General features: G+C 37.9%; 1 protein-coding gene across 18 annotated transcripts in view; it reads right to left on the reverse strand.

Annotated features, from left to right (window-relative positions):
- Positions 1-2,356: 2,356 nt before the first annotated feature.
- Positions 2,357-22,109, reverse strand: part of ENAH (ENAH actin regulator) — a 109,067-nt gene continuing 89,314 nt past the window's right edge. For 6 of the 18 annotated variants that reach the window (XM_032443300.2, XM_085542963.1, XM_085542960.1 and 3 more), the window contains 11 exons: positions 19,449-19,768; positions 17,452-18,252; positions 15,490-15,797; positions 15,088-15,221; positions 14,622-14,676; positions 14,275-14,323; positions 13,238-13,304; positions 11,406-11,465; positions 7,284-7,362; positions 6,218-6,275; positions 2,357-5,440 (listed from right to left, as the gene is read on the reverse strand). In XM_032443300.2, coding sequence (XP_032299191.2) covers positions 5,403-5,440; positions 6,218-6,275; positions 7,284-7,362; positions 11,406-11,465; positions 13,238-13,304; positions 14,275-14,323; positions 14,622-14,676; positions 15,088-15,221; positions 15,490-15,797; positions 17,452-18,252; positions 19,449-19,768 — 1,969 coding nt within the window. In that variant the 3' untranslated portion in view covers positions 2,357-5,402. The remainder of the gene's footprint in view (positions 5,441-6,217; positions 6,276-7,283; positions 7,363-11,405; positions 11,466-13,237; positions 13,305-14,274; positions 14,324-14,621; positions 14,677-15,087; positions 15,222-15,489; positions 15,798-17,451; positions 18,253-19,448; positions 19,769-22,109) is intronic. The other 12 variants (XM_085542970.1, XM_085542968.1, XM_085542972.1 and 9 more) reach the window with 5 other exon arrangements.

Here is a 22,109-nt window from a genome sequence, read left to right on the forward strand (position 1 = left end):
TTCATCCCAGATGATCCAAAATAAAAAGGAAGTGTTTAAGTCCTCTTGAAAGCCTACGCAGTCCTTCTTCCCCTCCCCACAACCAGCCTGACTTCACATGTATAGCTCCAGACTCAAAGAGCAGATCCATCATTAAGGAACTGAATGCAGGTGATGGTTTTCACATAGGAACTGAATGCAAGTGATGGTTTGCACATAGCCTGAAAGCCTTCTGAGCAAACAAATATTCCGTTACCAAAGGGCAGAATGAACTGCAAGATGTTCTTCTCTTACTTATTTTGTCACTTTCAATTCCTGAAGACCTGCTGACAAAATCAGTGTAGGTGATAAAGCCCTTTAAGACTGCCAATGGCTTCCCATGCTGAGCTAGCAGAGAGGACTCCTCTTCTGTCACCAGTCACCAGATGAGGGGAAAGGTTTTACACTTATCCTGTGAAATCTCATGATGGACCAACTCCATAGGGACTGGAATCCACACGAGCCCCTCTCCACTTCTGACCCTTCAGCATGTTATCAGCCTGCAGGACTGAAAGCAACGGAGAGCTTTTTTCATTAGAAAAAGTGGGAAGGGAGGAGATGGTCCCTGCAGCTGAACAGCTACAGTTCATCTGCAGTAATCACTCAGAGTTTACCAAGGTAGGACAGAAGGTAAAGAATACTCATCGAGTAAAATTTGGGACAGCAAAGCTTCTAACAGTTAGAAAAGGCATTTATGTAACAACTGGGATCCACTTATAAAATGGAGACAATTCTATGCCTTGATTTCTGGCAGCACTGTGCTGACCCTACTACCTGAAGGCGCTGATTACCAGGTAACAAGCAGGCACTGGTCCTGGGCACAAGCTTTTGCAGAGCTTTCAAAGAATTTAGAAACTAAGCTTTATTTCCTATCAGACAATTACAGCAAGCTATACTATTTTATTTTTTTTTTAAATTGAGATTATAAACCTAAATCAACTTTAACATATTGCCAGTCATATATCAATTCCAACACTCGTAGGTAACCATCCCCCAAAACTGAAGTAAACAGTTAACTCGAAATCAGCCCATATGAATGCCTGACAAAAGAAACACTCTTTCAAATGCGTCAAAGCAGTAATATATGTTGTGACAGCTGATTTAATAGACTTCTCCCCCTCCATTAAGACCTTCTTAGATAGCACGTGATTTAGATTATTTAACCCTCAGTCTCTCCAAAGACGCTTCTTGAACAATTTAAGTGAATGCTAATCCGTACAAGTAATATGCTCTGGCCCCAGCTTCACTGAAATCACCAACCCCTTTCTTTTTCATCTGCTCTTTATCAAAAACCCAACAATGAGAAGATATGAGGTCAGGAAAATATAGTCATTCAAAGAACTGTTAAGCCTGGGTATAGAGATAGCTTTGGAAGCTTTTTCCTTCCTCCCCAGCAGCTTCCTTATGCCCACCTACTAGAAAAGGAGTGCACCTTCTTATCATTCTGCAAGCTTCATGTGACTGTTGTTGAGGCATCCTGGCAAGTATTCTAAAGATGTCACAATGTCATGATCACCAGTAGAAAACACCATAGTCATCAGTTTGATTCAGTGGTTTTCAGACCACTTCTCAACTTCAAAGAACAGGCATCACACATCTCTAGACATTGATGGACAGATTTCACAATAGCATTCAGAAATTTAAATCACAAATTTCATGCGTGTTGCCAAAATGCTGCCCCAGTTCTAGCAGACTGCTTTATTATCCAGTGACAATTTGACTAAAACAAAGGAAGAGCCCACAAACAAAAAACAGCCCGACCCTTGAACAATTGTTACATTTGGTGTCCAACCAGGCACTGGTGTCAATGTTTGATGAGGCTGAATTACCCCATTTATTTATAAAATATCCACTTCAGACTCCACATAAACACAGCACAGGACTTGTATTACCAGTACCGCACTGAAACTGCGTTTTGACTCCAACTCCTGGTGAACGAGGATGACCTAAAACAAAGCTGGAGGACTGAATAATGTACAGAACAACCAAAATAAATTTGTAAACACTCCAGAAATTACCATCAGCCTTCCCTCTCCCTTCCCTCCAAATTCTCTGTGGACACAGAGACCAAACCGCGTGCCATGTTAGAACATAAATAAAGTCCCATGGAAAATGAATTGGAGGTTACGTACATTATCATCCATGACTGTTACTGTCCCTACAGTTACACTCTATGGAAGCTATTTTGTATTCGTTATCAGCTCTTTCAAAGGAAAACCAAAAATGAGTGGTGAAACCAAGGATTACGGAATTAGCAGTCGGTAAAGTGTTCAAGAATATTAGTATTAAATGTAGGAGATTCTTCCATGAAGTTCCATAAATAAATGGTGGCCACATGTATATATTGCAATTTTATTTCATTCGCTCAAACAAAACGTTAGCATGTAAGAAATTTAAAATGACACAATATGGTAAAAATAGCAGAGAATGAACTGAGAAACTAAAAAGAAGGTAAACCTAAATGCATGAAAGTTCAACATTCATTAGTGATCGTCTTCAGTTTTCGATTGACACTTGATGCTTGATAACTTTTTAAAACAATGAACTGGAAATTATGACTGTCTGAAGAGATTTCAGCACCAGCACTAAGATTTTTACATTCAGTTTGTTTGTGGTTGACTTGTTAGCCACTTGTATATAGTACAGGTTTATCACAGATTAGATCACAGTGTTGAGGAAAGCAACGCTTTCCTGGAATCAGAAAGGATCCCCTAAACTGTCCTCAGTTTAAGACACCCATTATACAAAAGCACAGAACCACCACAATATGGTTATCAAAGAACTTAGTTACCAGTAGGCAAAATAACCTTAGCTTCTGTAGCTCATTTTCAATACTGAAATCTCTGGAAATGGTGCATCTGTCACTATGACAGGAAATGTTTACAGTAAACTTTAATTCAATCAGATTTTCTGGAAAGAACCAATTCAACAATTTGGGATTATAGAAAGTATGCATGTAGAAGCAGCACGAAAGAAGACATCTGTTCCTTTTCTTTTGAACAGAAATCATGTTAATTTTAGACCAAGGCACAAAACGTTTAGTGCATAAGCCAGTTCCTTGCACAACCTAGTCGCTTCTCGTTTAATTTTGGACCACTTATATCCATTCACACTATCCCACTACGCTACTCCTCAGCTCTCCTAAAAACAAACCCAACATGATTTCTGACGAGGGTAAACTTCCTTAATGCTGAAAATGTCAGTGTAAAACAAAGTTACAATAACAAAGATGAAAATGCCTCCTCTTATTTTGAGAAAAACAGTACTTTACAAGGTTACTACGGGTTCTTTTTCTTAATGCCTCCAAGAAATGCATGCAGAAAAACTGTCTTGTTTTTTTCTTTAAAAAAAAAAAAAAAAAAAGAAGATGGTTTCATGACTTGAATTAAGCAATATTCCCACTGTAGTCTTCCCTCCGGATTTGAATCTATAGAAACAAGAAACGTTTGGAGAAAAAGAATCCAACTTAAGCCTTTCTAAACCAGTTAAGTGCTGTCTTGCTTCAGTGTTCAGCACTTAAGACAGCATGTTACTGAAAGCATCTGCCCAAGGGATGGAGCCATGTGTACTTTTAAGCTGTAATACTATTCTCTCCAAAAGCTGCAAGTAAACTTTTGTTTCAGATCAGCACAGATCACAAAGCAAACATGGCACTGTTATGGCTCAGAAAAACTGACAGTGCAAAGGAAAGGGGAAGATTTTGATCCGCATTATTTTCCCAAAGCACTACAGGTCCAACTCATGGGAATTCTATGCCACCAAAATGTACCAAATCAAAACTATTTACAAACAAAGTCTGAAAACCTGGGGAAGCAGAAGGGTGGCATCCTCCCTGAAAATGATTCTCAGATTATTGACTGAAACCAACCGCACAGCTGTTTTATCCAGTGCACTGCTGTTTTCCAGTTTGGACTCTGTGGAGCAGCTGTTTTTGTTGGTGGTAGTTTTGGTAGGGTTTTGGTTTTTTTTCCTCCTTTTCTTTTGGAAGGAAGGTGGCAGATAAATTAGAAGGGGAGATTTACTGTGATCTGATGCTCCATCTTTCCTGATGTAACTGCTGTCTTGTTTCATTAAACAATCCAAAAAAGGAGTCTCAGAAAACAGTGAAGCAGAGGTAAAAAGGTAAAGATTAACGCACTGGTACAGGTGCATCCTCAGTAATTTAGATGTCTAAATGTTTGTTCTCTCATCAAAAAGTAAGTTAAGATTCTCATGGGAGTTTCAGAACCATTATGGAAGCGTTACTGAATTTCAAATATAAAACTGGGGAAAAAAAAGAAAAAAAAGATACAAAACAGGATTAAGTACCTGGTTCCATTAACATGGTTACTGATAAAGTCACGTTTTCCTCATTATTACACATGCATGTAAGATGAAGAAAAAGTGTAGAAAGCAATAAAAATGTGTCACCTTCCCCCTCCCTCATCCCACATTTTTTCTGGGCATAAATTAAGCCTTAAAAATGAAAAGGCTACTTAATATCTGTGACATGCAATTTTTTTTTTGTTTTTTTTTTAATTAAAAAGCTGTGTTGTGTTACATTACAAAAATGTCCACATGCATAAATCTAAAAAAAGCCCAAAAATCTACCGTAAATCTACAACATACTAATGATTTACATTTGACTGCTGATTCGCATTATGTAGAAGTCTTAGATTTGGTAAAGCATTGTAACAATGTAGGAAGGCATCTACATCTTTAAACTCTGGACTGCAATTGCTTTTCTTTTCTTTTTTTCCTATAAAATTGCATGAAGGCTAACTAGAGAGGCTTCCTATCATAACATCCCAAAGCCTTGACATGTGAACACTGTCTAGGTCATTCACTTACAAATATTGCCCTTTAAAAGTACATATTTCTAATTGTTTCATATCTCGTGAACTGAACTCACACACATCTGATCTTTTAAATTATTCATGGAAACATCAGATATGATAGGAAGACAAACCTGAGATACATTTGAAGTACAACAGTATAACTTGCTAAATCCTTCATTAATAAAGAAAACCTCTCTGAAAAGCCTTCCCAAGCTTTTCCCTGTTTTTGTTTTATTTTTTTAAACAACAAATTCTGAAACATGTGCAATTTAATTTTGACATGAGAGTATACTTCAAAGCACTGTGATCTTGTCTGAAAGGTGTAGGAATTGCTGCACAATCATTACAGTAACCTTAAGACTCTTTTCCACCCTGCTGTAAAGGTCAGAAAAAAGCTGCAAACCAGGAGGGAAATAGCATATCACCAGAGTGATGCATCTGAAGCTTTTCAGAATACGATGTTTCTCCCTCCTTCCAAGTGTCTGTTTCCATTTTCTTCTAACAGCTCACAAACGTAGTCATTTTTATACCAAGTTAAAGAGTCACATCAGCTTAGTACTAGTCTTTCTATGCAGTATTCGACTTGCTCAGTTCCTGCCTGATAGCTACAGAGAAAGAAAAATAAACAAATCATATGTTATATGACAAGGAAGAAAGCCAACATACAGTAACCACCCTCCTAAAGAAAGCTCAGCCTTCTAAAACAGTCACAGAAAGTGAATAACCATATGTAATGCAGCTTCACATGGTTAAAGACATGTGTGATTCCCAGCTAGGCAGTGCCTTTCTCCCCTCTGTGGTCTTCATTAACATTTAATTTTTCCATCCTGTATCTCAATGGTAGACATGCCAGAGATATCAAGAAGCATATCTGAATCTTATGCTGAAGACTGAGCATGAGAAATGTAGGCAGTGGAAACACAGCCATTGCCTGAATGCTATCAGTTTTGAAATACACATTTCAGCAGCTCTGGAGTGTTTTAATTATAAAAAAACCCAATCTACAATCACACGACATTAATGATAACTGCAAGTGATTCAAATACAGCACGTATTCAAAAGACAACCCTTGCTGCCAATACACTCTTTGCTTCTGCATAGCCTTTGCCTTTCGACCCCCCCCCCACTTTTAGTAAACTGTCTTGTCTAAAATTGTGAACCTTTTTTTCCTCCCATTTCCTCTCCCTGTTCCTTTGAGATGGTGAAGTAAGAGAGGTGCTGTGGAGTCCAACTAACCTTCAGGGTGAAATCACCACATGAACAATTGAAAGAAGGTCCATGGATAAACTTATGTTTACCAATACTTAATTATCAGAACAGAAACAAATTAAGATTACGTTTTTATTTGCTTTGATACTCAATGACAACGAACTGATACTTACCATCAATGAGTTCTTCCTTTAATTTCGTTAACTCCTTTCTCATTTCATCTAAAATATCCTGTAACATAAGAGTAATAAATTAGCTTCGTAACCTTTAGTTTTTTACTAAGAGAAATCCAAAATTATTCCAGTCTTCAATAAGCCTTTAACCATTCCACAGTCTGAGAAGTTCATCTCCTAAACCTGAAACACGCCTACAGCATTCTCACTGCAGGTACAATTAAAAAGTTTGTAAGTCCTATGGATTGATTCCAGTAGCGCTCACTAAGAAAGAAAAGTAGTTAAGACAGAATATTGCACTAGCATAATTGCTAAATAAAATGTAAAAAAAAAAACTGGGCAGAATATTCAAAGAAAAACAGACAAGAAGTTAATCCCAAGTGGAATGTTCTGTTAGGAGCTCCCTCCCTCTACCACAGAAGGTCTTGGTCAGTTCAAGTACCAGTAATGTTGTTAACTTCTATCACCTGCCCTGACACAAGTGACAGATCTGCTGCTACAGTATACTGATTACAGCATACTTACAAAGTATCTGTCATGTACAGGTAGCCCTTACCAAATATTTTCCAAACCATCCTGTAACATTTCACTATTCTAACAGCAGATTCCTTCTTCAGAAAAAGCTCTTGACAATGTATCTATAGAAAAGGTGGTACCATTTGATGCTGTTACAGAGACAAGCCCTGGAGAAGCGTTCAAGTCTGATTTAAAAATAAAAGTGACATTTCTCCTGTAACTGCTCTGTTGGCTTTGGTTTGTTTGTTTTGAGAGAGAAAAGGTTATCCAACCAAACTGCTTTCTCTGTGACCACCCGTGGTATCAACACCACTTTGCACACCATGTATTGAAAAAGCTGGAATAAGCATCTAGGAGAAAATAATGGGGCTGTATTAAGCAGACATCATACAATTACAGTTCCTAAGAGTACAGACATCATTTTCTGTAATTTCGAGGTAAAGTAACTACTAAGTAATAAGGAAATTTGAAACTAGTTAATAAGGCAGTACAAAGCTGGTATCTGAAAGCAACAAGTCCTAACACCCAAGTTTTCTTTCTGTATGCGTACCTGCTTCAATCTGTCATAATCCAGACCTTCTGACTGTACTCCATTGGCACTGGGTTGCCCCGTTGTTGTAGATTTTGGTCTGCAGTAAAAAAACAAATCATTGCATTACTGGTCATTTATTATTAGGCATACATAATCCTTCATCAAGCTTAGTTATATTCACCCATCAAACCAATATTAAATATCCATAATGAAAAAAGAGTGGAGAAAAAAATAAATAAATAAATCAGTTAGACCCAGAATACCACACAGAATGGGAATCAACAACCAGGAACATCTTCCACACAGTGGAAATATTAATTACCATAGGAATAGAGTATTAGTTGAAAACAAGAAATATTCATGTAGCAGACATATTTCACTATCAGTGGTTTCTGATTTCTTATAATGTATATGAAAAACTGTATCTCCTTACCAAATACTTGTATTTTTCCCCTTTAAAACTACCTGCTTATCTCAGAAGAGGCTATCAAAGAAGCACTCCCTCTAATCATGACCCAATGATGCTGCAAACTGAAAGCATCACCCCTGAAAGGACAAGACTGAATAACCTCATCTAATTCCTTCCTTGAGCAGGAGCCTGGCTTCCAAAGGTTTCTGTATTAGTTCATGAATCATTTTCTAAAGATTCTAAGAACAAATATTTTAATAGCAGCAGGTTTAATCATCTAATATTTGAGATGACGTTCTCCTTTTTAGGTCTCTGGAATGTTTAGGATATGAAACACTCTAAGACTTTTGATATTTGCTTACAGAGATCATTCTGCATTATTAAAACACAGAATTCCACAATAAGAGAATTCTCAATCACGGCGTTTCTGTTTTCCTGATCTCTTCCATTTGCCCAACGTGCAACTCCCAAACTCATGTATGTAATATATTTTCAAAGGGCCTTGTCTATGCACATCTAGAAGCAGAGATGGAAGCTAGCGGCTAACAGCAGGAATACAGAAATGGCTGTCTAAAACAGGGCTGAATGATGGCACGGGACAAGAGGGGGAAGAATGTTCTGCTGTCCTGAATTTTCTTTATACATCCTGCCTATCATTCTTTGTTAGTCTACAAAACGTTAAACAAACAAACAAACACAAAACCAATTAGAAGAATTGCTGGCAGTTAATTTCAAAATGCTTCCCCAACATCAGAATTACCTTAATATGTTATAATTAAGGAAGGATAAGGTATTTAGTAGAATAAACCAGGTCCTATTCCACTATCCATGTATGTAGTATCACTGGACAAAAAAATCATAATCTAAGCCCAGTTTCTCATTCATACACAGGAAGAAATCACCAAACACTGCTTTTTTCAAGATCTGTTGCTTGTGGAATCATATTTGTTCAGGTGGAAGTTGATCAGGCACAGCAGAAGATAAACAGAAAGGTGAGGTTCTGCATCTTATTTGCTTTCACACAATTATTTTTTTCCAGAATACAGCAAAACCTGATGAACACAAGCAGCAAACCCACTGCTTTAAAAATACCTAATTAAATGGAAAAAATTCAGCTTGCAGACAAGCCGTGCTCTCACTCAGAAGAAAAAGAAGTGAGCCTCTTTATATTTTTAAAACAAAGCCAATACCTTCAGTTGTCACTCACCTCCCCTTACAATACAGTAGCTCATCCCTGATGAAGCAGTCTAATTACACTATTTTTTTCTAGCATTAATAGAACGTCTTGATGACCTAAAGTCTGACAGATTCTCTTATTTGCTAATCAAAGGAAAACAACTGAAGTGTGACTCATAACCATCACACTCAATGACACTAATCTCTCATTTTGGTACTATAAAACCTTCCCCATGTGTCTGCATCCTCCAACTTTCACCTCCTATTGGTTCCCTTTGTAAAAAATAAAAAGAAGAAAGAACATGGGGCACAAAAGTTGCAGATTTTTTTCCCCTTCCAAACTGCACATGGTAACATTAATTACACTGAAAGATCAGGCACCATTCTCATACAAGCTCATAGGTACCAACTAATGCTGGCGATACAACATTTTAAACCTGCACATCTGAATCCATTTGTACTGCTAATAAAAGTAAGAACAGCAGTGCAGATAGGTGAGTGGTGGATCTCTCTCAGCAGTTTTGTTTGTTTGTTTCATGTCTATTTCTGCGCCCTGAGAAGTTACTTGTGTGCAGCCCAGTGGCACCAGCCCTGGTGAAAACTACTAAGAGTTAACCCAACAATACAGAAAGCAGAAGCAATGTTTAACTGTTCCTCCGCTGCTGGACTTTGCATCAAAACATATGCAGGAACATCTCATGTTGTTATGCCAGCTCTGTTCCTCAGATGGGATCAGATCAGAATAAACATGAGCTGTAAAACAGACACTGATAACATTACCTGACTTGAAACACACTGAAATGAAATATCTGATCCACTGATTAAGATAGAAAATGAAATACATTGTAGCTTTACAGGAGAAGCAGCTGGATAACAGATTTCACCTTGTAGCCACCAGAAGATCTACAGTGTGTGCTAATGCTATGAAAACAAACCACAGTTTGAAATCCCTTACAAAAATCTCTTCAAAATCCTTATGAAAGAATAACCTGAATTATGAATAAAAAAGAATTATCAAGATGAAAACTTTGTCAGTTGATGCTTCATCACACATCTGACTTTCAGAAAACCACTTCTGCAGTTAATATCTGACAGTTCAAACACTGTCTGACTCCAGGCAGAACAGCATGAGCTTTCAGATTCCTGGTATATTGTTTCTGATGATTAACTATCATTTTGTTTCCATATACTACAGCATCATACCATTTACTGAACTAGACTGAAAACCCCACCACAATAACAAAAAAAAACAAAAACAAACCCCAAACCAGCAATCCACTTCCTCTCAAATGCAATTCCTAACAAGTGATCAAGGAACAACGAGGATCTACTACTCTTCTCCCCCAGATCTCTACAATAAAAACGTAGATCTGCCAATTGTACGCTATCTACTCCTATAAGTATCTGTCAATAGGCTCAATGGGTAAACACCTTTATAAACTCTGTCACTCAGTTGTAGGAACATATTCAACTTTCTCTGAGAAGTCTTGCAAGACTTCATTTTACCAAACATAGAAGACCGTAATTCGTAAACTAGTAATTACTTGTCAGTCATATCTGCCTTCCCCCTGCACACATTATCCTTTTCTTTCCATTCTTCTGTTTGCTCAGAGGAAAGATAAATGGTGAACGCAGCTGCCATTAAGACACATGTTAGCTACGAATATTAGCAAATAGAACATCTCAACCATTAGCCCTGAGATGGCTACAGAGCTCTCCCATGTGGTTTTTCATACCATCGCCTAGTGAAAGTGAAGCAATCTTCATAGTCCCTAAAGCATCTTAAACCAAACATGCAAGATAAAGATGACATTCCGTGCCAACATGCAGAATACACCACCCAAGAGGAGAATAGCTAGAAGTCGAACTTTTTATACAAAAGATGAAGTATTCACCACACTGAGTGCTTTGATGAAAAACAAAGCCAGAAATTTGACTAAATAATTTAAAGGGGCTCTATAAGAAGTTTAACTGTGGAAAGCTTTTAAAACACCCAAAGGCTTTCAACATCAGTGTTTTATGATCAGTGCTACAGAAACTGAAATTTACAGCTACAAATATACAATGATATTTTAAAACTTGTGAATATTCCCCTGAAAGAAGCAATATTTTTATATTTAATGAGTTCTTTATTCTTTCACTTGCTTAGGTCAGGTAAAATCTGCTACTTTTACTTAATCTGTGACAAGCAGAAATGAAAAGTCACTTGGAAAACTGACTTTTCCCAAGTATCTAAATAACATTTCTGAAAAGCTGCACCTCAAAATACTGCAGGTTGCCCAAATCATGGCACACCCAACAGAAATTACAACTTCTTAGGTGACTGCCAGAAATCCAGCATTTACTATGAGTTTTAAATTGGTTCTCCAATCACCTCAATATGCCTTTGGAACAACCTGCTTTTAATCATTCCAAAAGAGAGCTCAACTGGACAATCAGATTGCAAAGAGGAACCTCATAATGTGGGTGGTGATTACCAATCAATGTACAAAAAGTCCAACCCTGAAGTGCTCATAACAGTTATTACAAAGTCTCAAGTCCCAACAGGATGATACCTGTTTAATGAATCATAGAACCTGTTTTCAGAAACGAGGTTTTTCCATGGAGATTCCCGTCTATGAGGGGGAGAAACACTACCTTAACAAGCTATAATAGAACTTAATTACGTTCAGTTTTAAAACAATGGAGTCTCATTAATTATGTTCCAAGAGCTTTATGTTGAATGTACCAAAATATGTGAAAAGCACATCGTTCAAGTCTTAAAAATCCGTGCTAGAATAAAAAGCCCTACTTTGAAGTAGGATAGTATCTATTTCGAAATATTTAGAACACTCATTCTGAATCACAAATCCTTTAATGTCTTTTTGTTTGGAAGCTCTCAAAAGAAAACTCTGATTACTTGCCAGTAATCCCTGGCAAAGACCACATTCTCTCTGTTTAGTTCAGAAACAGGTTTTCTAGGCTAACAGGTGAAAGATATCCGCTTTCTGGCAAGCTCTAAGTAGCACTATCTTTTCACTAAATAACTCAAGGAATTTTTAACAACCTGTTTCTCAAGTTAGACATGTAAATTGTAGCAGATTTTGAAAACAATGTAAAGATAGTTCAGAGAGACTTTAATTAACAGCTTATTAATAGCTATTGATACCTTTTTCTTTCCTAGGCAAGAGTCCTCAGCCTGGTATAGCAAACCAAGCACTGCCTAGAAAACTTTACTAGCAATTCTAAAATGGATGCTATGGCACCTACTGGTAGGCTGTGCCAGTGCTGGAAAGTAATAATGATATTTGGTCAACAAGGAATTGCTAATTTTAAGTGCTTATGGAGAATACATTAACCGAGTCTCCGATCAGTCTGCATTCTATCAACATTTTCCATTGGGTGATAAAGACAAAAGCTTGTAGAGATTTTCCTAATGTATCTGAAGTAGTCTTGAAACGTCTATAATGTCTTCTAGGTCAGAAAACCTATTAAAACAGACTACGGTAACCTTTCCATTTAACCAACTGAAAAAAATCATCAGAGAAATAGGCTGCAATGCAATAGTATAATAAATCAGCTGTAAGGACAGGCCAAATGAAGAGATAAAGGCGTTCCGGACTTCCCAAAGCAACCTGATAAGGAAAGTTGCCCTATTTATTAGGGCAACTACCACTTTCCCTTCAATTGAATATACACGGAACCTATGTCCAAAGAGTCATATCATCCAATGGCTCAAATGAATGAAATGTAAAACACTCTTTCTAGGATTCCTTTCACAAGTTCTTTTTTTCCTGTGATAAGTTTCTCCTCCAACACAATGCTTTTATACCTTTATGTGCTTGAAAATAAGAGAGCTTTGTTAAAAGCATGCAAAATCTATGAGGGTGGGGAGTAGCTGGAAGAAACCAAGTCAAGGCTTGTAAAGCAGTACAGCAGAGTGGACATCACCAAAGTTATCAGCTTCAAGCTCAAAGACATTGTAAGTTACTGGAGTATAGTGTGCACAGAAATAGAAAGGAGAAAAGCTATTCAGCAGATTTATTACTGAACATACAAATGATAGCACTGAACTTGGACTCCATTGCAGGAAATTTCAGACTTAATGTAAAGGGAATAGAATTAAAACATTTCTGTAGGCAAAGATAGACCACAGCAATTGTTAAGTGATCTTTTGGCTTTTCATTTTTTATTACCAAAATTTCACTTATCAGTATTCCTCAAAAGCAACACCTTATACTTAGCATTTCTAAAAGCAGTTTCATAGTAGCACTCTTCAACCCATAAATCTTGCTTTAATAATATTAATATGATTATTTTATTGCTACTTCAGCGCAAGATCTTTAGCAGCATGAGCAAAGACAGCAAACATATCTTTCTAAACAGCTACTGGTATGAAAAGGAGTACCTGGATATAACAGGTGACTTGCTTCCATTTACTGTATTTGTTCTCTCCCAAGGCTTTCTTGTTAATTCTGTAAAAAATAAATTTAAAAAAAGATTAAACATTGTTGTCTTCTATTTACTGTATAGATTTTTGAGAAATCTTAAGTATCTGGCAAAGTCAATCTTTTGTTTAAAACTACATTGCCTTAGTTCCTTTACACTAAGCTACCTCATCTTGCTCTAATCCTGCAACCTCTTATGTTGTGATAGCACCTTTATTTCTCACTTCAGCTGTACACACTGTAAATGCCACTTGAATCAAACCAGATGGAAGATAGTCTGCCTTACTTAATGTACTTTATTGCCTTAGATGTGAAACATGGAATTTTGGAACCATAACCAGTCAGCTCCAGATACTGGCTGAGTATGCTTTTAAACTAAGAATTTTCCTAGCATGTTAACAAATTATGTAACAATAATTCAGTGTCAGTTTCAATAAAGCAATACACAACTTCACACAGCTAGAATATCTTTTGGCAGCAAGATATTTATTTACCAAAGTCTGTTCCTAAAAACAGATGAGCCTTGAGTTCCAATACGTAATTTCTTCTTTCAAAACAAGACTCAAAATTAACTCAATTTTAACTCAAAAAAAAAGTACATTTTACACATGGATCCAGAAAGCTATAAGCTTACTCATCACAACATGATACTGGACAAAGTTTTACTGAGCACCTCTAATATTGCCTGGGCAGCTTATTCAGTGAAGGTCAAGTACACTGTTACACACTGCAAGAGGATTTTCCCAGGGTGTTTTGCCATGACTGAAAAGACAGCATACTTTCACATTCATTGCTGTTTCCATGGACCAGCCTCAGAGGTTAGACACAGGAGGCTGCTATATTAAACACAGAGCATCAGCAGATGTCATTCTACAGCAAAATGCAAGTTAGTGCTCATGAGGTAAGTACCAGACTCCAAAAATGCAACACAGTTGATTGAGATTCATCTTTAAATTAGTATTAAGAGTCACAATGTTCATCAATCTATGCTGCTTACCAGGTGTACTTGTTGAAGAAGCCTTAGAGGTTGAAGACTCTGATTCTTCCTGATTAAATGGGAAGAGAAAAGGATGAAGAAGAGAAGCAGAAGTGAGCGGCAAAGAAAAAAATAAATACTTCTGACTCTCGTGAATTTAGCAAATGAATCTCAACTGTTCAATATTTAGAGCAATTTTTATAGAGGTTTAATGGTGCTGCTCAGTAATGTTACATACGAGCACACAACATACAATTCACAAAACAGACAATGTACACTAATTATGGTAAAATAAGGATTATCTTGTGTGCATTAGGATCTTTTTCAAATATCAAATAAGGTGAAGCAGATAAAATTTCTCAACTCACAGTTTTATCTTCTTTCTGCTCTGGTTCTGTTGATCCCTTTTCAGCAATTCTTCTCCTACAGGCAGAGAAAAGAGTTACCAAGATCATCATGGCTCTAAGATGAAAGAGTGTTGTTCATTGTAAATAAAGATATATTAAAGATATGAACAGCTTGATATCTAGATAATTGAATATTAACATTAAACAACTTCCAAAAATGTTTTCAGGGACAAAGCCCTCTTGCCAAAGTGATTTTGCAATTCCTTATCCTTTTGAAGTCCCCTACTGCTGCACAAAGACTTACAGAGAAGAAAAGTACTCACTTGTACTTGAATAAAAACAGCTATTCACAAAATGTTCTCAACTTCACAAAACAACCACAAGAGCATGCAGATGTTTGTTTGATCTTTAGCTGGCTGAAAACAGACACCAAAAATCCTACCCTCTAAGATGATTACGCAGCTCCAGCACAGAAACTGTTACCTACCTCCTGGCCAGCAGGGCACTCATTTCTTCCATTAAACCACTGCCTCCCAAGGGAAGCGGCCCATTTCCACGGCCACTGTCTGTTTTAGATGGAGCAGTGCTTCCTCCTCCACTCGAACTGGAGGAGTCTTCACCCTTTGTAAGACATAAAATATGTGTAAATGAAATTGCAGCTGACAACAATATAAGCTGAAATAAGCAAAGCTGGCATACTAGAAAGAAACAGTTGAATAAGGAATACAAAGGGTGAATAGCATGCCCTGCAATGCTTTTTAATAACAAATTAAGCTTATCCACAATATATTTTATACTGCTATTAATCTGAAACAAAAACTACAGCCAGTTCAGGAACACAGAAATTAGAAATACAAGTTAGAAAAAGAAACAAAACAATTGCATTTACCCGTGATACTTTCCTAAGCTTGGCTCCAGCAAGTGCAGCTGCTAGTCCAGTTAGAGGGCGATTTTCTTCAGACACAAATCCAGCTGAAAACCCCGAAGCAGGAAGGGGGGGAGCAGGAGGTGGGAGGGGAACAGTGGGAGCTTGGCTGGGAAGCGGAGGAGGTGGTGGTGGTGGTGGAGGCCCTGATGGAGGGAGAGGTGGCGGTGGTGGCGGTGGGCCGGGAGGTGGTGGGGCTGCTACTGAGGCCTGGGCTGGGCCTGGGGGCAGCGGGGGTGGGGGAGGAGGTGCAGGTGGTCCTTGGACAACACCTAATGTCAAAGAGAAAAAAAAAAACAGCCTATAGTGAGGATATTGAAGATAATTCACTTGCCACACAGGTTCTTTGTATATGAGGAGTTAATACCAGTATCTTTTTTTAATTTTTTTTTTTAATAGGTAAGAAAAAATTGCAAGTTTCAGCAGGGGAGACCATTCTTACTAAGGCACTTGAAGTATTACATAGCGCGCTGTAAGAGACAAGACAACTTCAGAGCCATTTAAAAAACAATAACCTTCCAGTCAGGTTTTGTGCTGCAACCAAGAACCTTCTGAAGGGAAACAGGCAAAGCTTTTATAAATAGTCAAGTGAAGTAAGAATACTACAGAAGAAATGCATTATTTCTTGAAATACCGCTGAACAAAATGATTTCTCATTTATCAACACCATTTAATGTGCCACCCAAACATCTGAACCCTGGAAACGCATGAGTTTCCACACCTGTTTCTAAGCCCACATAAAAATCTTTCCTCTAGAAAGAACCTCAGAAATCAACTTTAATTATTAAACACAGACACCAATTAGTGAGTTAGAAGACTGACATATTTGAAGCTGACAGGGACAGTCTCCTCCGTTTTTTATTTATGAGTCCTTTAATCTTTTAAATTCACATACAAAATGTGTTTTGAGGAAAGAATATTCTGATTACTACTGAAGTGCTTATATTATAGGAACAATTTCAGAACCAATGATTAAGAAAAGAGCCCCACACATTCCTTCTGCACACTGCAATCTGTAACGGCAGGAATTCCACCTGTGAGACTCCCTGGCTTCCTCATATGCTAACCTCTGTGTACATTTAAACACATTTTAAACTCTTTAGCAGTCACCCACCATCTGAATACCTGCTTTCATCCCATAATAAAACTAAGGCCACTCATGCTACTGCCAACTCAATCACAGAGCAGCTCACAACTTAATGCAAGACAACAGTGAATCAACAGGATCAACTCTGCATGGTCTGTGTATGATGAAGCTACTTATTCCCCTGGATCCTCTCTATCCAAACCCTCAGCTGGTCTACTGCAGACTTATGTATGTAAGACCTAAAACAGGATTCAGGTTAACACAGACATTTACTCCATGTAAATCACATGTACTTGCAGAGTATCTTTTAAGACTGTCAGCTGCTAAGCTGGTAGAACACCATAAGACCACCTTAAGTGTGCACACAGCACATAACAACAAAACAGAAGAGATACTGCAGTTGTTACACCCTGCTTTCAAAAACTTAAGCTACACTACAATTATCAAAGTGAGTTAAATTATTCCCCACTTAAGGTCATTCACATGTCCAAAAACCACATACACATTCTGCTTCAACTGCCATTAGGAAACTAACAATGCTGCCTATTAATACAATGATCTCAATAACCTGAACTTGCAAGATTTACCAAGAAAGTATCCAACAAGCTCTGTTCTCAACCAATGAGAGTTTAAGAAACCCACATTTTACTTATGATAGATCACAGTTTGCCGGCTCTTGTCCCTTACCAGTTTCCAAATGATATTTCGTTGTGGTATTAAGATCACTGCAACTTTTGAAGCATTTCATTAATTCTTCAGGGCAGTTAAGGGCTTTGAAACAAATTGGTTTGGACCGCAATCCTCATTAGTGAATTAGTAGCAATAACAGAAAGCCTTACCCTGCTGGGTCGTAGGTTCAATCGGCTGAGAGGCTGCCTGCAAGACTGGCTCAGAAGCAGAGGAGTCTCCCAGCACAGAGTTTAGAGAGTTCTCAACAGAGGCAGGGGTAGCTGCAGAGGGAGAAGGGAGAACACTAGGCTTGGATGAGGGAGTCGAGGCATTAGGGGAGTTTGGAGAAGGAGAAGCTTGAGGTCCAGAGAGTGACAGAGGCGGAAAGGAAGGCAGTGGTGGGGGAGGAGGCGGCGGAGGTGGAGTTGGACCTGAGGTAGAAGGTGAAGGAACCGCATAAGTCACATTCTCAGAAAGCCCATTAGAAGCTGTGGGAGATGTGGGCATTTGAGCCACTGGATTAGAAGCCGACACTGGGAGGACTGGTCTCGGACCGGTGGCTTTGCCTGGAGGACTGCTTATCATTACTGGAGGTGATGGGGGAAGCGGGGCAAAACTGGGCGCAGACCAGGCAACTGGCTTTGGGTTTGGAGGTAACGTCGCCGGGGCATTCACAGGAGAAGGGGGCCGAGAACTTTTGTTCAGTGGACGAGGAACCGTAGCGTAATGGGGAAGAACTGGGTGGAAAGCTGAGCCTAAAGATGTAGCAAAACGTGATGCAGAGTGCCTTAGAGGCGGTGTAGGGGGAGTGGAAGTCGGTGGTGCAGAAGTCACTACAGCATACTCCGGTGTGGCCTCTGACATTGGTGCTGAGACTGCTTTTGCATATGATGGAGGAGGTGCTGAAGGAGGCTGGCAACTGGAGTATTCAGGAAGTGGAGTGCTATACGGGGAGTTGTCGAAAGATGGAGCTGGACAGAAGATGGAAAGCAGCAGCAAAGGCAGGATAAAAAAAGGAGAAAGAGAAAAAGGGAGCTAATGAAGCAACAAAACCAGCATTCAAACAAAATGTATAAATGTAGACTACAGTTAGTACCAGAGGATTAGGCACAAGTGAATATACTGTTAGGAAAATTTTACATAACATAAACAGTTTCCTTTAAATTTTACCAACTATTTTTGTGCCAACATTTGAATTTACAAGCATGTTCTAGGATAAGTTTTCTCAAATCCCACCTGTGAGATGGATTAGACACAGGGTTGATTAATCAAGTCTTATCAGCTTTCACCATCTTGTTTTGTTGCAAATTGCAAGCAAGTGTAGTGATCTTAACTTCTTTCTTTTTTAAAGAATTCCACTAATACAAACTCGTACCATAGGCAGCATGTAAACATTACCTTTCTCTTCCCTACAAAACACTCCACCACAAACTTCAAGGTACTTGGAATAAAGCTACCAATAAAATCCCTTTTCTAAAATGTTTAGCTTTTCACACAATGTGTCCATTTTTACTATGACCTGATCACTTCTGTAAAATTGAGGTAGCTACTGAAGAACAACCAAGAAGCACTTCACTAATGTTCCGTTGCATTACCAATGTGAGAAAGCTTCCAATTGTTGCTTGATGCATTTCCACAGGCAGTATATTATCTACAAATACATCCCACTGAAATTTACTACAATCATAATGAAGCAAGACTTCATACTCGAAGGCATTTCTCACAGTACTAATTCACCTTATGTAGGTACATACCCTCTACATTAACATACTCAACCTAATCTTTTCTCGTCGTGTTATGTGCTGAGAACACACTTTGTTTAAATAGAGCAGACAACAACAAAATATTTAGAAATCTTAACTGATCATACTTTAACCAATGCTGGAGATGCCCAATATGATTCAAGTACTTTAAGCAACCAATAAGTAAAGCAATGGAGTGAACAAACAATTTAAATATTTTATTTCAGGGTTAATGGAAAATTATGACAGGCAAGTCAAAGATCTTGGATTTCTTCCCATAAGAAATGAAGCAATTCCAGCAACTGCAAGTCAAGCACTGACTACTCTCGAACAACTATACTCACTGCCCTTTGTCGTCTCTCACTCCATCACCCAAACACATAAGGAGTATGGTACTTGAACACACTCAGTTTTGAATTTCTTACCAGCGTTTGAAATTCTTCTCTCTCTTTCCCATTCCAATTGTTCCCTTTCCAACTGTTCTTGTCGTTCTCTCTCTTGCCTTTCCCGTTCAAGTCGTTCAAGTCTTTCTCGGTCCTGCCTCTCCTTTTCCTGCCTCTCCCTTTCTAGGCGCTCTTGTCGTTCCCTTTCTTGTCGTTCTCTCTCCAGTTGTTCCTGTTCTAGGCGCTCTCTTTCAAGTCTTTCCCTTTCTAGCCTCTCTCTCTCCAGCCTCTCCCGTTCCATTCGTTCACGATCCAGCCTCTCCCGTTCCAGCTCCTTCTGCCTTTGTTGCTCTTGCAACTGTCTACAATCATAAAAAAAAAAAAAAAGGAAAAAGTCTGAGCTGCAAAGTGAAAACCAGAAATATCAAATAACTGTTAGAGGGAAAAAAAAAAACCAAAAAAAAAAAAAAAACAAGGGATGAAATAACAAACAGGCTTTGCAACAGTGAGAATAAAACTGCAACATTTGCACCTATATAGAATTCTGAACTTTGCATGCTACTTTTCACAGCTAAGTAAAAGGTATTATGTTTACTGTAAAAAAAAAAAGAACCATATAGGCTATTTCTTTCTAGCCAATTTAGCATTCTGAGAGACAGTTTTCAAGAGTTAAGAATAGAAAGCTACTGGCAATATTTTAGTCACTGATACAATCTTATGAGCTGAGGATATGGAGTTACATTTGCTCTTTGCATGGTATTTTATACTTGAAATAGTAAATAAAAGAACAGTGAAATAGCAATAACACAAATCCCCATAAAAAATCAAAAACAAACTTTCATACAAACTAGTCAACGAATACTTATCCAAATGTTACAGATGTGTCAAAGTGCACACTTTATGTGTGCTTCTCTACTTGCATACTACACATATTTGCATTTCAGCTATCATCCTGATGAGAACACCCTTCAGGGGAAAATCAGGCAGTGGTAAGAAATCTTGGGAGTAGGCACCAGGGAAGCTGTGCAGTGGCTTAGCATAGGTTGCAGCTCCTGAAAGTCCTAGCAAAGGAAAGCAGGAGGGTGCAAGATGCAGGGAGGAAGAACAAAAGCAGATAGGCAGAGGAAACAAATAATTCCCTAGGAGTAGGAAGTCCATGGGCTCTACAAAGCTACTTTTTTTTTTTAATTTTTTTTTAATATTCACTTTAGCTTTTTGCTATGTTGCTTTTTGTTGTTGTTATGGGGTGTTTTCTTTTGATGTGGGTTTTTTAAGCAGTCAACTAAGATGCATGTTTCTAGTCAACTGAAATAAAGGAACTCAATATACAAGAAGAATTAGGCATGCCCTCCTCCTAAGAGATGCGACCACTATGATCCTGTCAGTAAACATCACTGAAAAACACGTTAGTTATCACACACTATTTTAACTCTCAACTAAAAGAACACCAAAATATTACATTTATAAAGAAAAAGCTATATATTAAGCACACAGACATTTTCTGCTCTGCTTGAGATACAAACCGAAGATTTCTCAACAAATACAAAGCACAGACAGTTTTTTTAAATATACAAGGGAAAAAAAAAAAGGAGACCTAAAATTAGACACCTTAATCTATGGCATATGTTGTCTATAATCTGCTACTGGCCAATTTTATTTAAGAAGGTCATTGGTCATCCTACATCACAGGCTTAGAACCATGTAAAACTAGCCTGAAAATGAATGGAACTTTAGCTATTTCACATCTATTCATGCTCAAAATATACTAGAAGAAATGGAAGGCCCAGCCTATGTGTTGTTACTATTCAGGTCCATCTTATCTCCGAAGAATGATCCTCCTTAAAAAAAAAAATATATATATATATATATATATAAAAGCCACTAACACGATAACAGTTTGTTACAACAAGCAATGAAGTTCAAGTTATGCACAGGAAAACAGACTCTTTGTCACTGAATTTGTTACTCAATACTCTGAGAAGCTGCAAAATAGCTCTGCTCCTGCACTCCCACACAACAAAATTGTAATGGCAGTTAGAAAGCAATTAATGCTGCATTTTGATTGCTTGATCTTTAACCTCTCAAGCTTACCAAAAACTACACTAACATATTTTGGGTACCAGGAGAGGGTTTCCATAAAACATCAAGAGGATACAATGCAGACCACAGAAACGTCATACTTTGAATATATTTTTGGCATTACATTCGTACCTTCCTATGTTTTGTACAAAACTTATTTTCCTCTGTACTTTCCTTCCCTCAGATAAATATCTGTCATCAGAGATAAACAGGGTTTTCATCTTGACTACCTTCAGCCCAGCCGTCTTAGGCTCTTTTATAAAGGACAAGTGGACACATTTTCCTATCTAAAAAAAGCTATTCAGAGAAGGAATCAGCATTTACACACTCTAAAGCAGCTTCACTCATCTTGTTAACTCATTCACTCTAAATTAGCATAGTCTATCTAGGAAGCTACACATTGTCAATCCGAAAACTAGAATGCAGATAAAGTACTAAGTTAGACACATCACAGTATGAAATTAGAAGGTATCACCAATGGATTGAGCTTACTAATGTATCAAGCAATTGCAAGATATTTTTTTAAAGAGAAAAATAACCTTGATATAAGGTTATAAAAATAACCTTCTCACATAAGAGCCATGTGATAAGCCATACCGAGAGCTGTATCATTTTGTATTTCCT

This window comes from Coturnix japonica, chromosome 3 (assembly GCF_054131305.1).
Source record: "Coturnix japonica strain WE chromosome 3, WE-NBRP24, whole genome shotgun sequence".
NCBI lineage: Eukaryota > Metazoa > Chordata > Aves > Galliformes > Phasianidae > Coturnix > Coturnix japonica.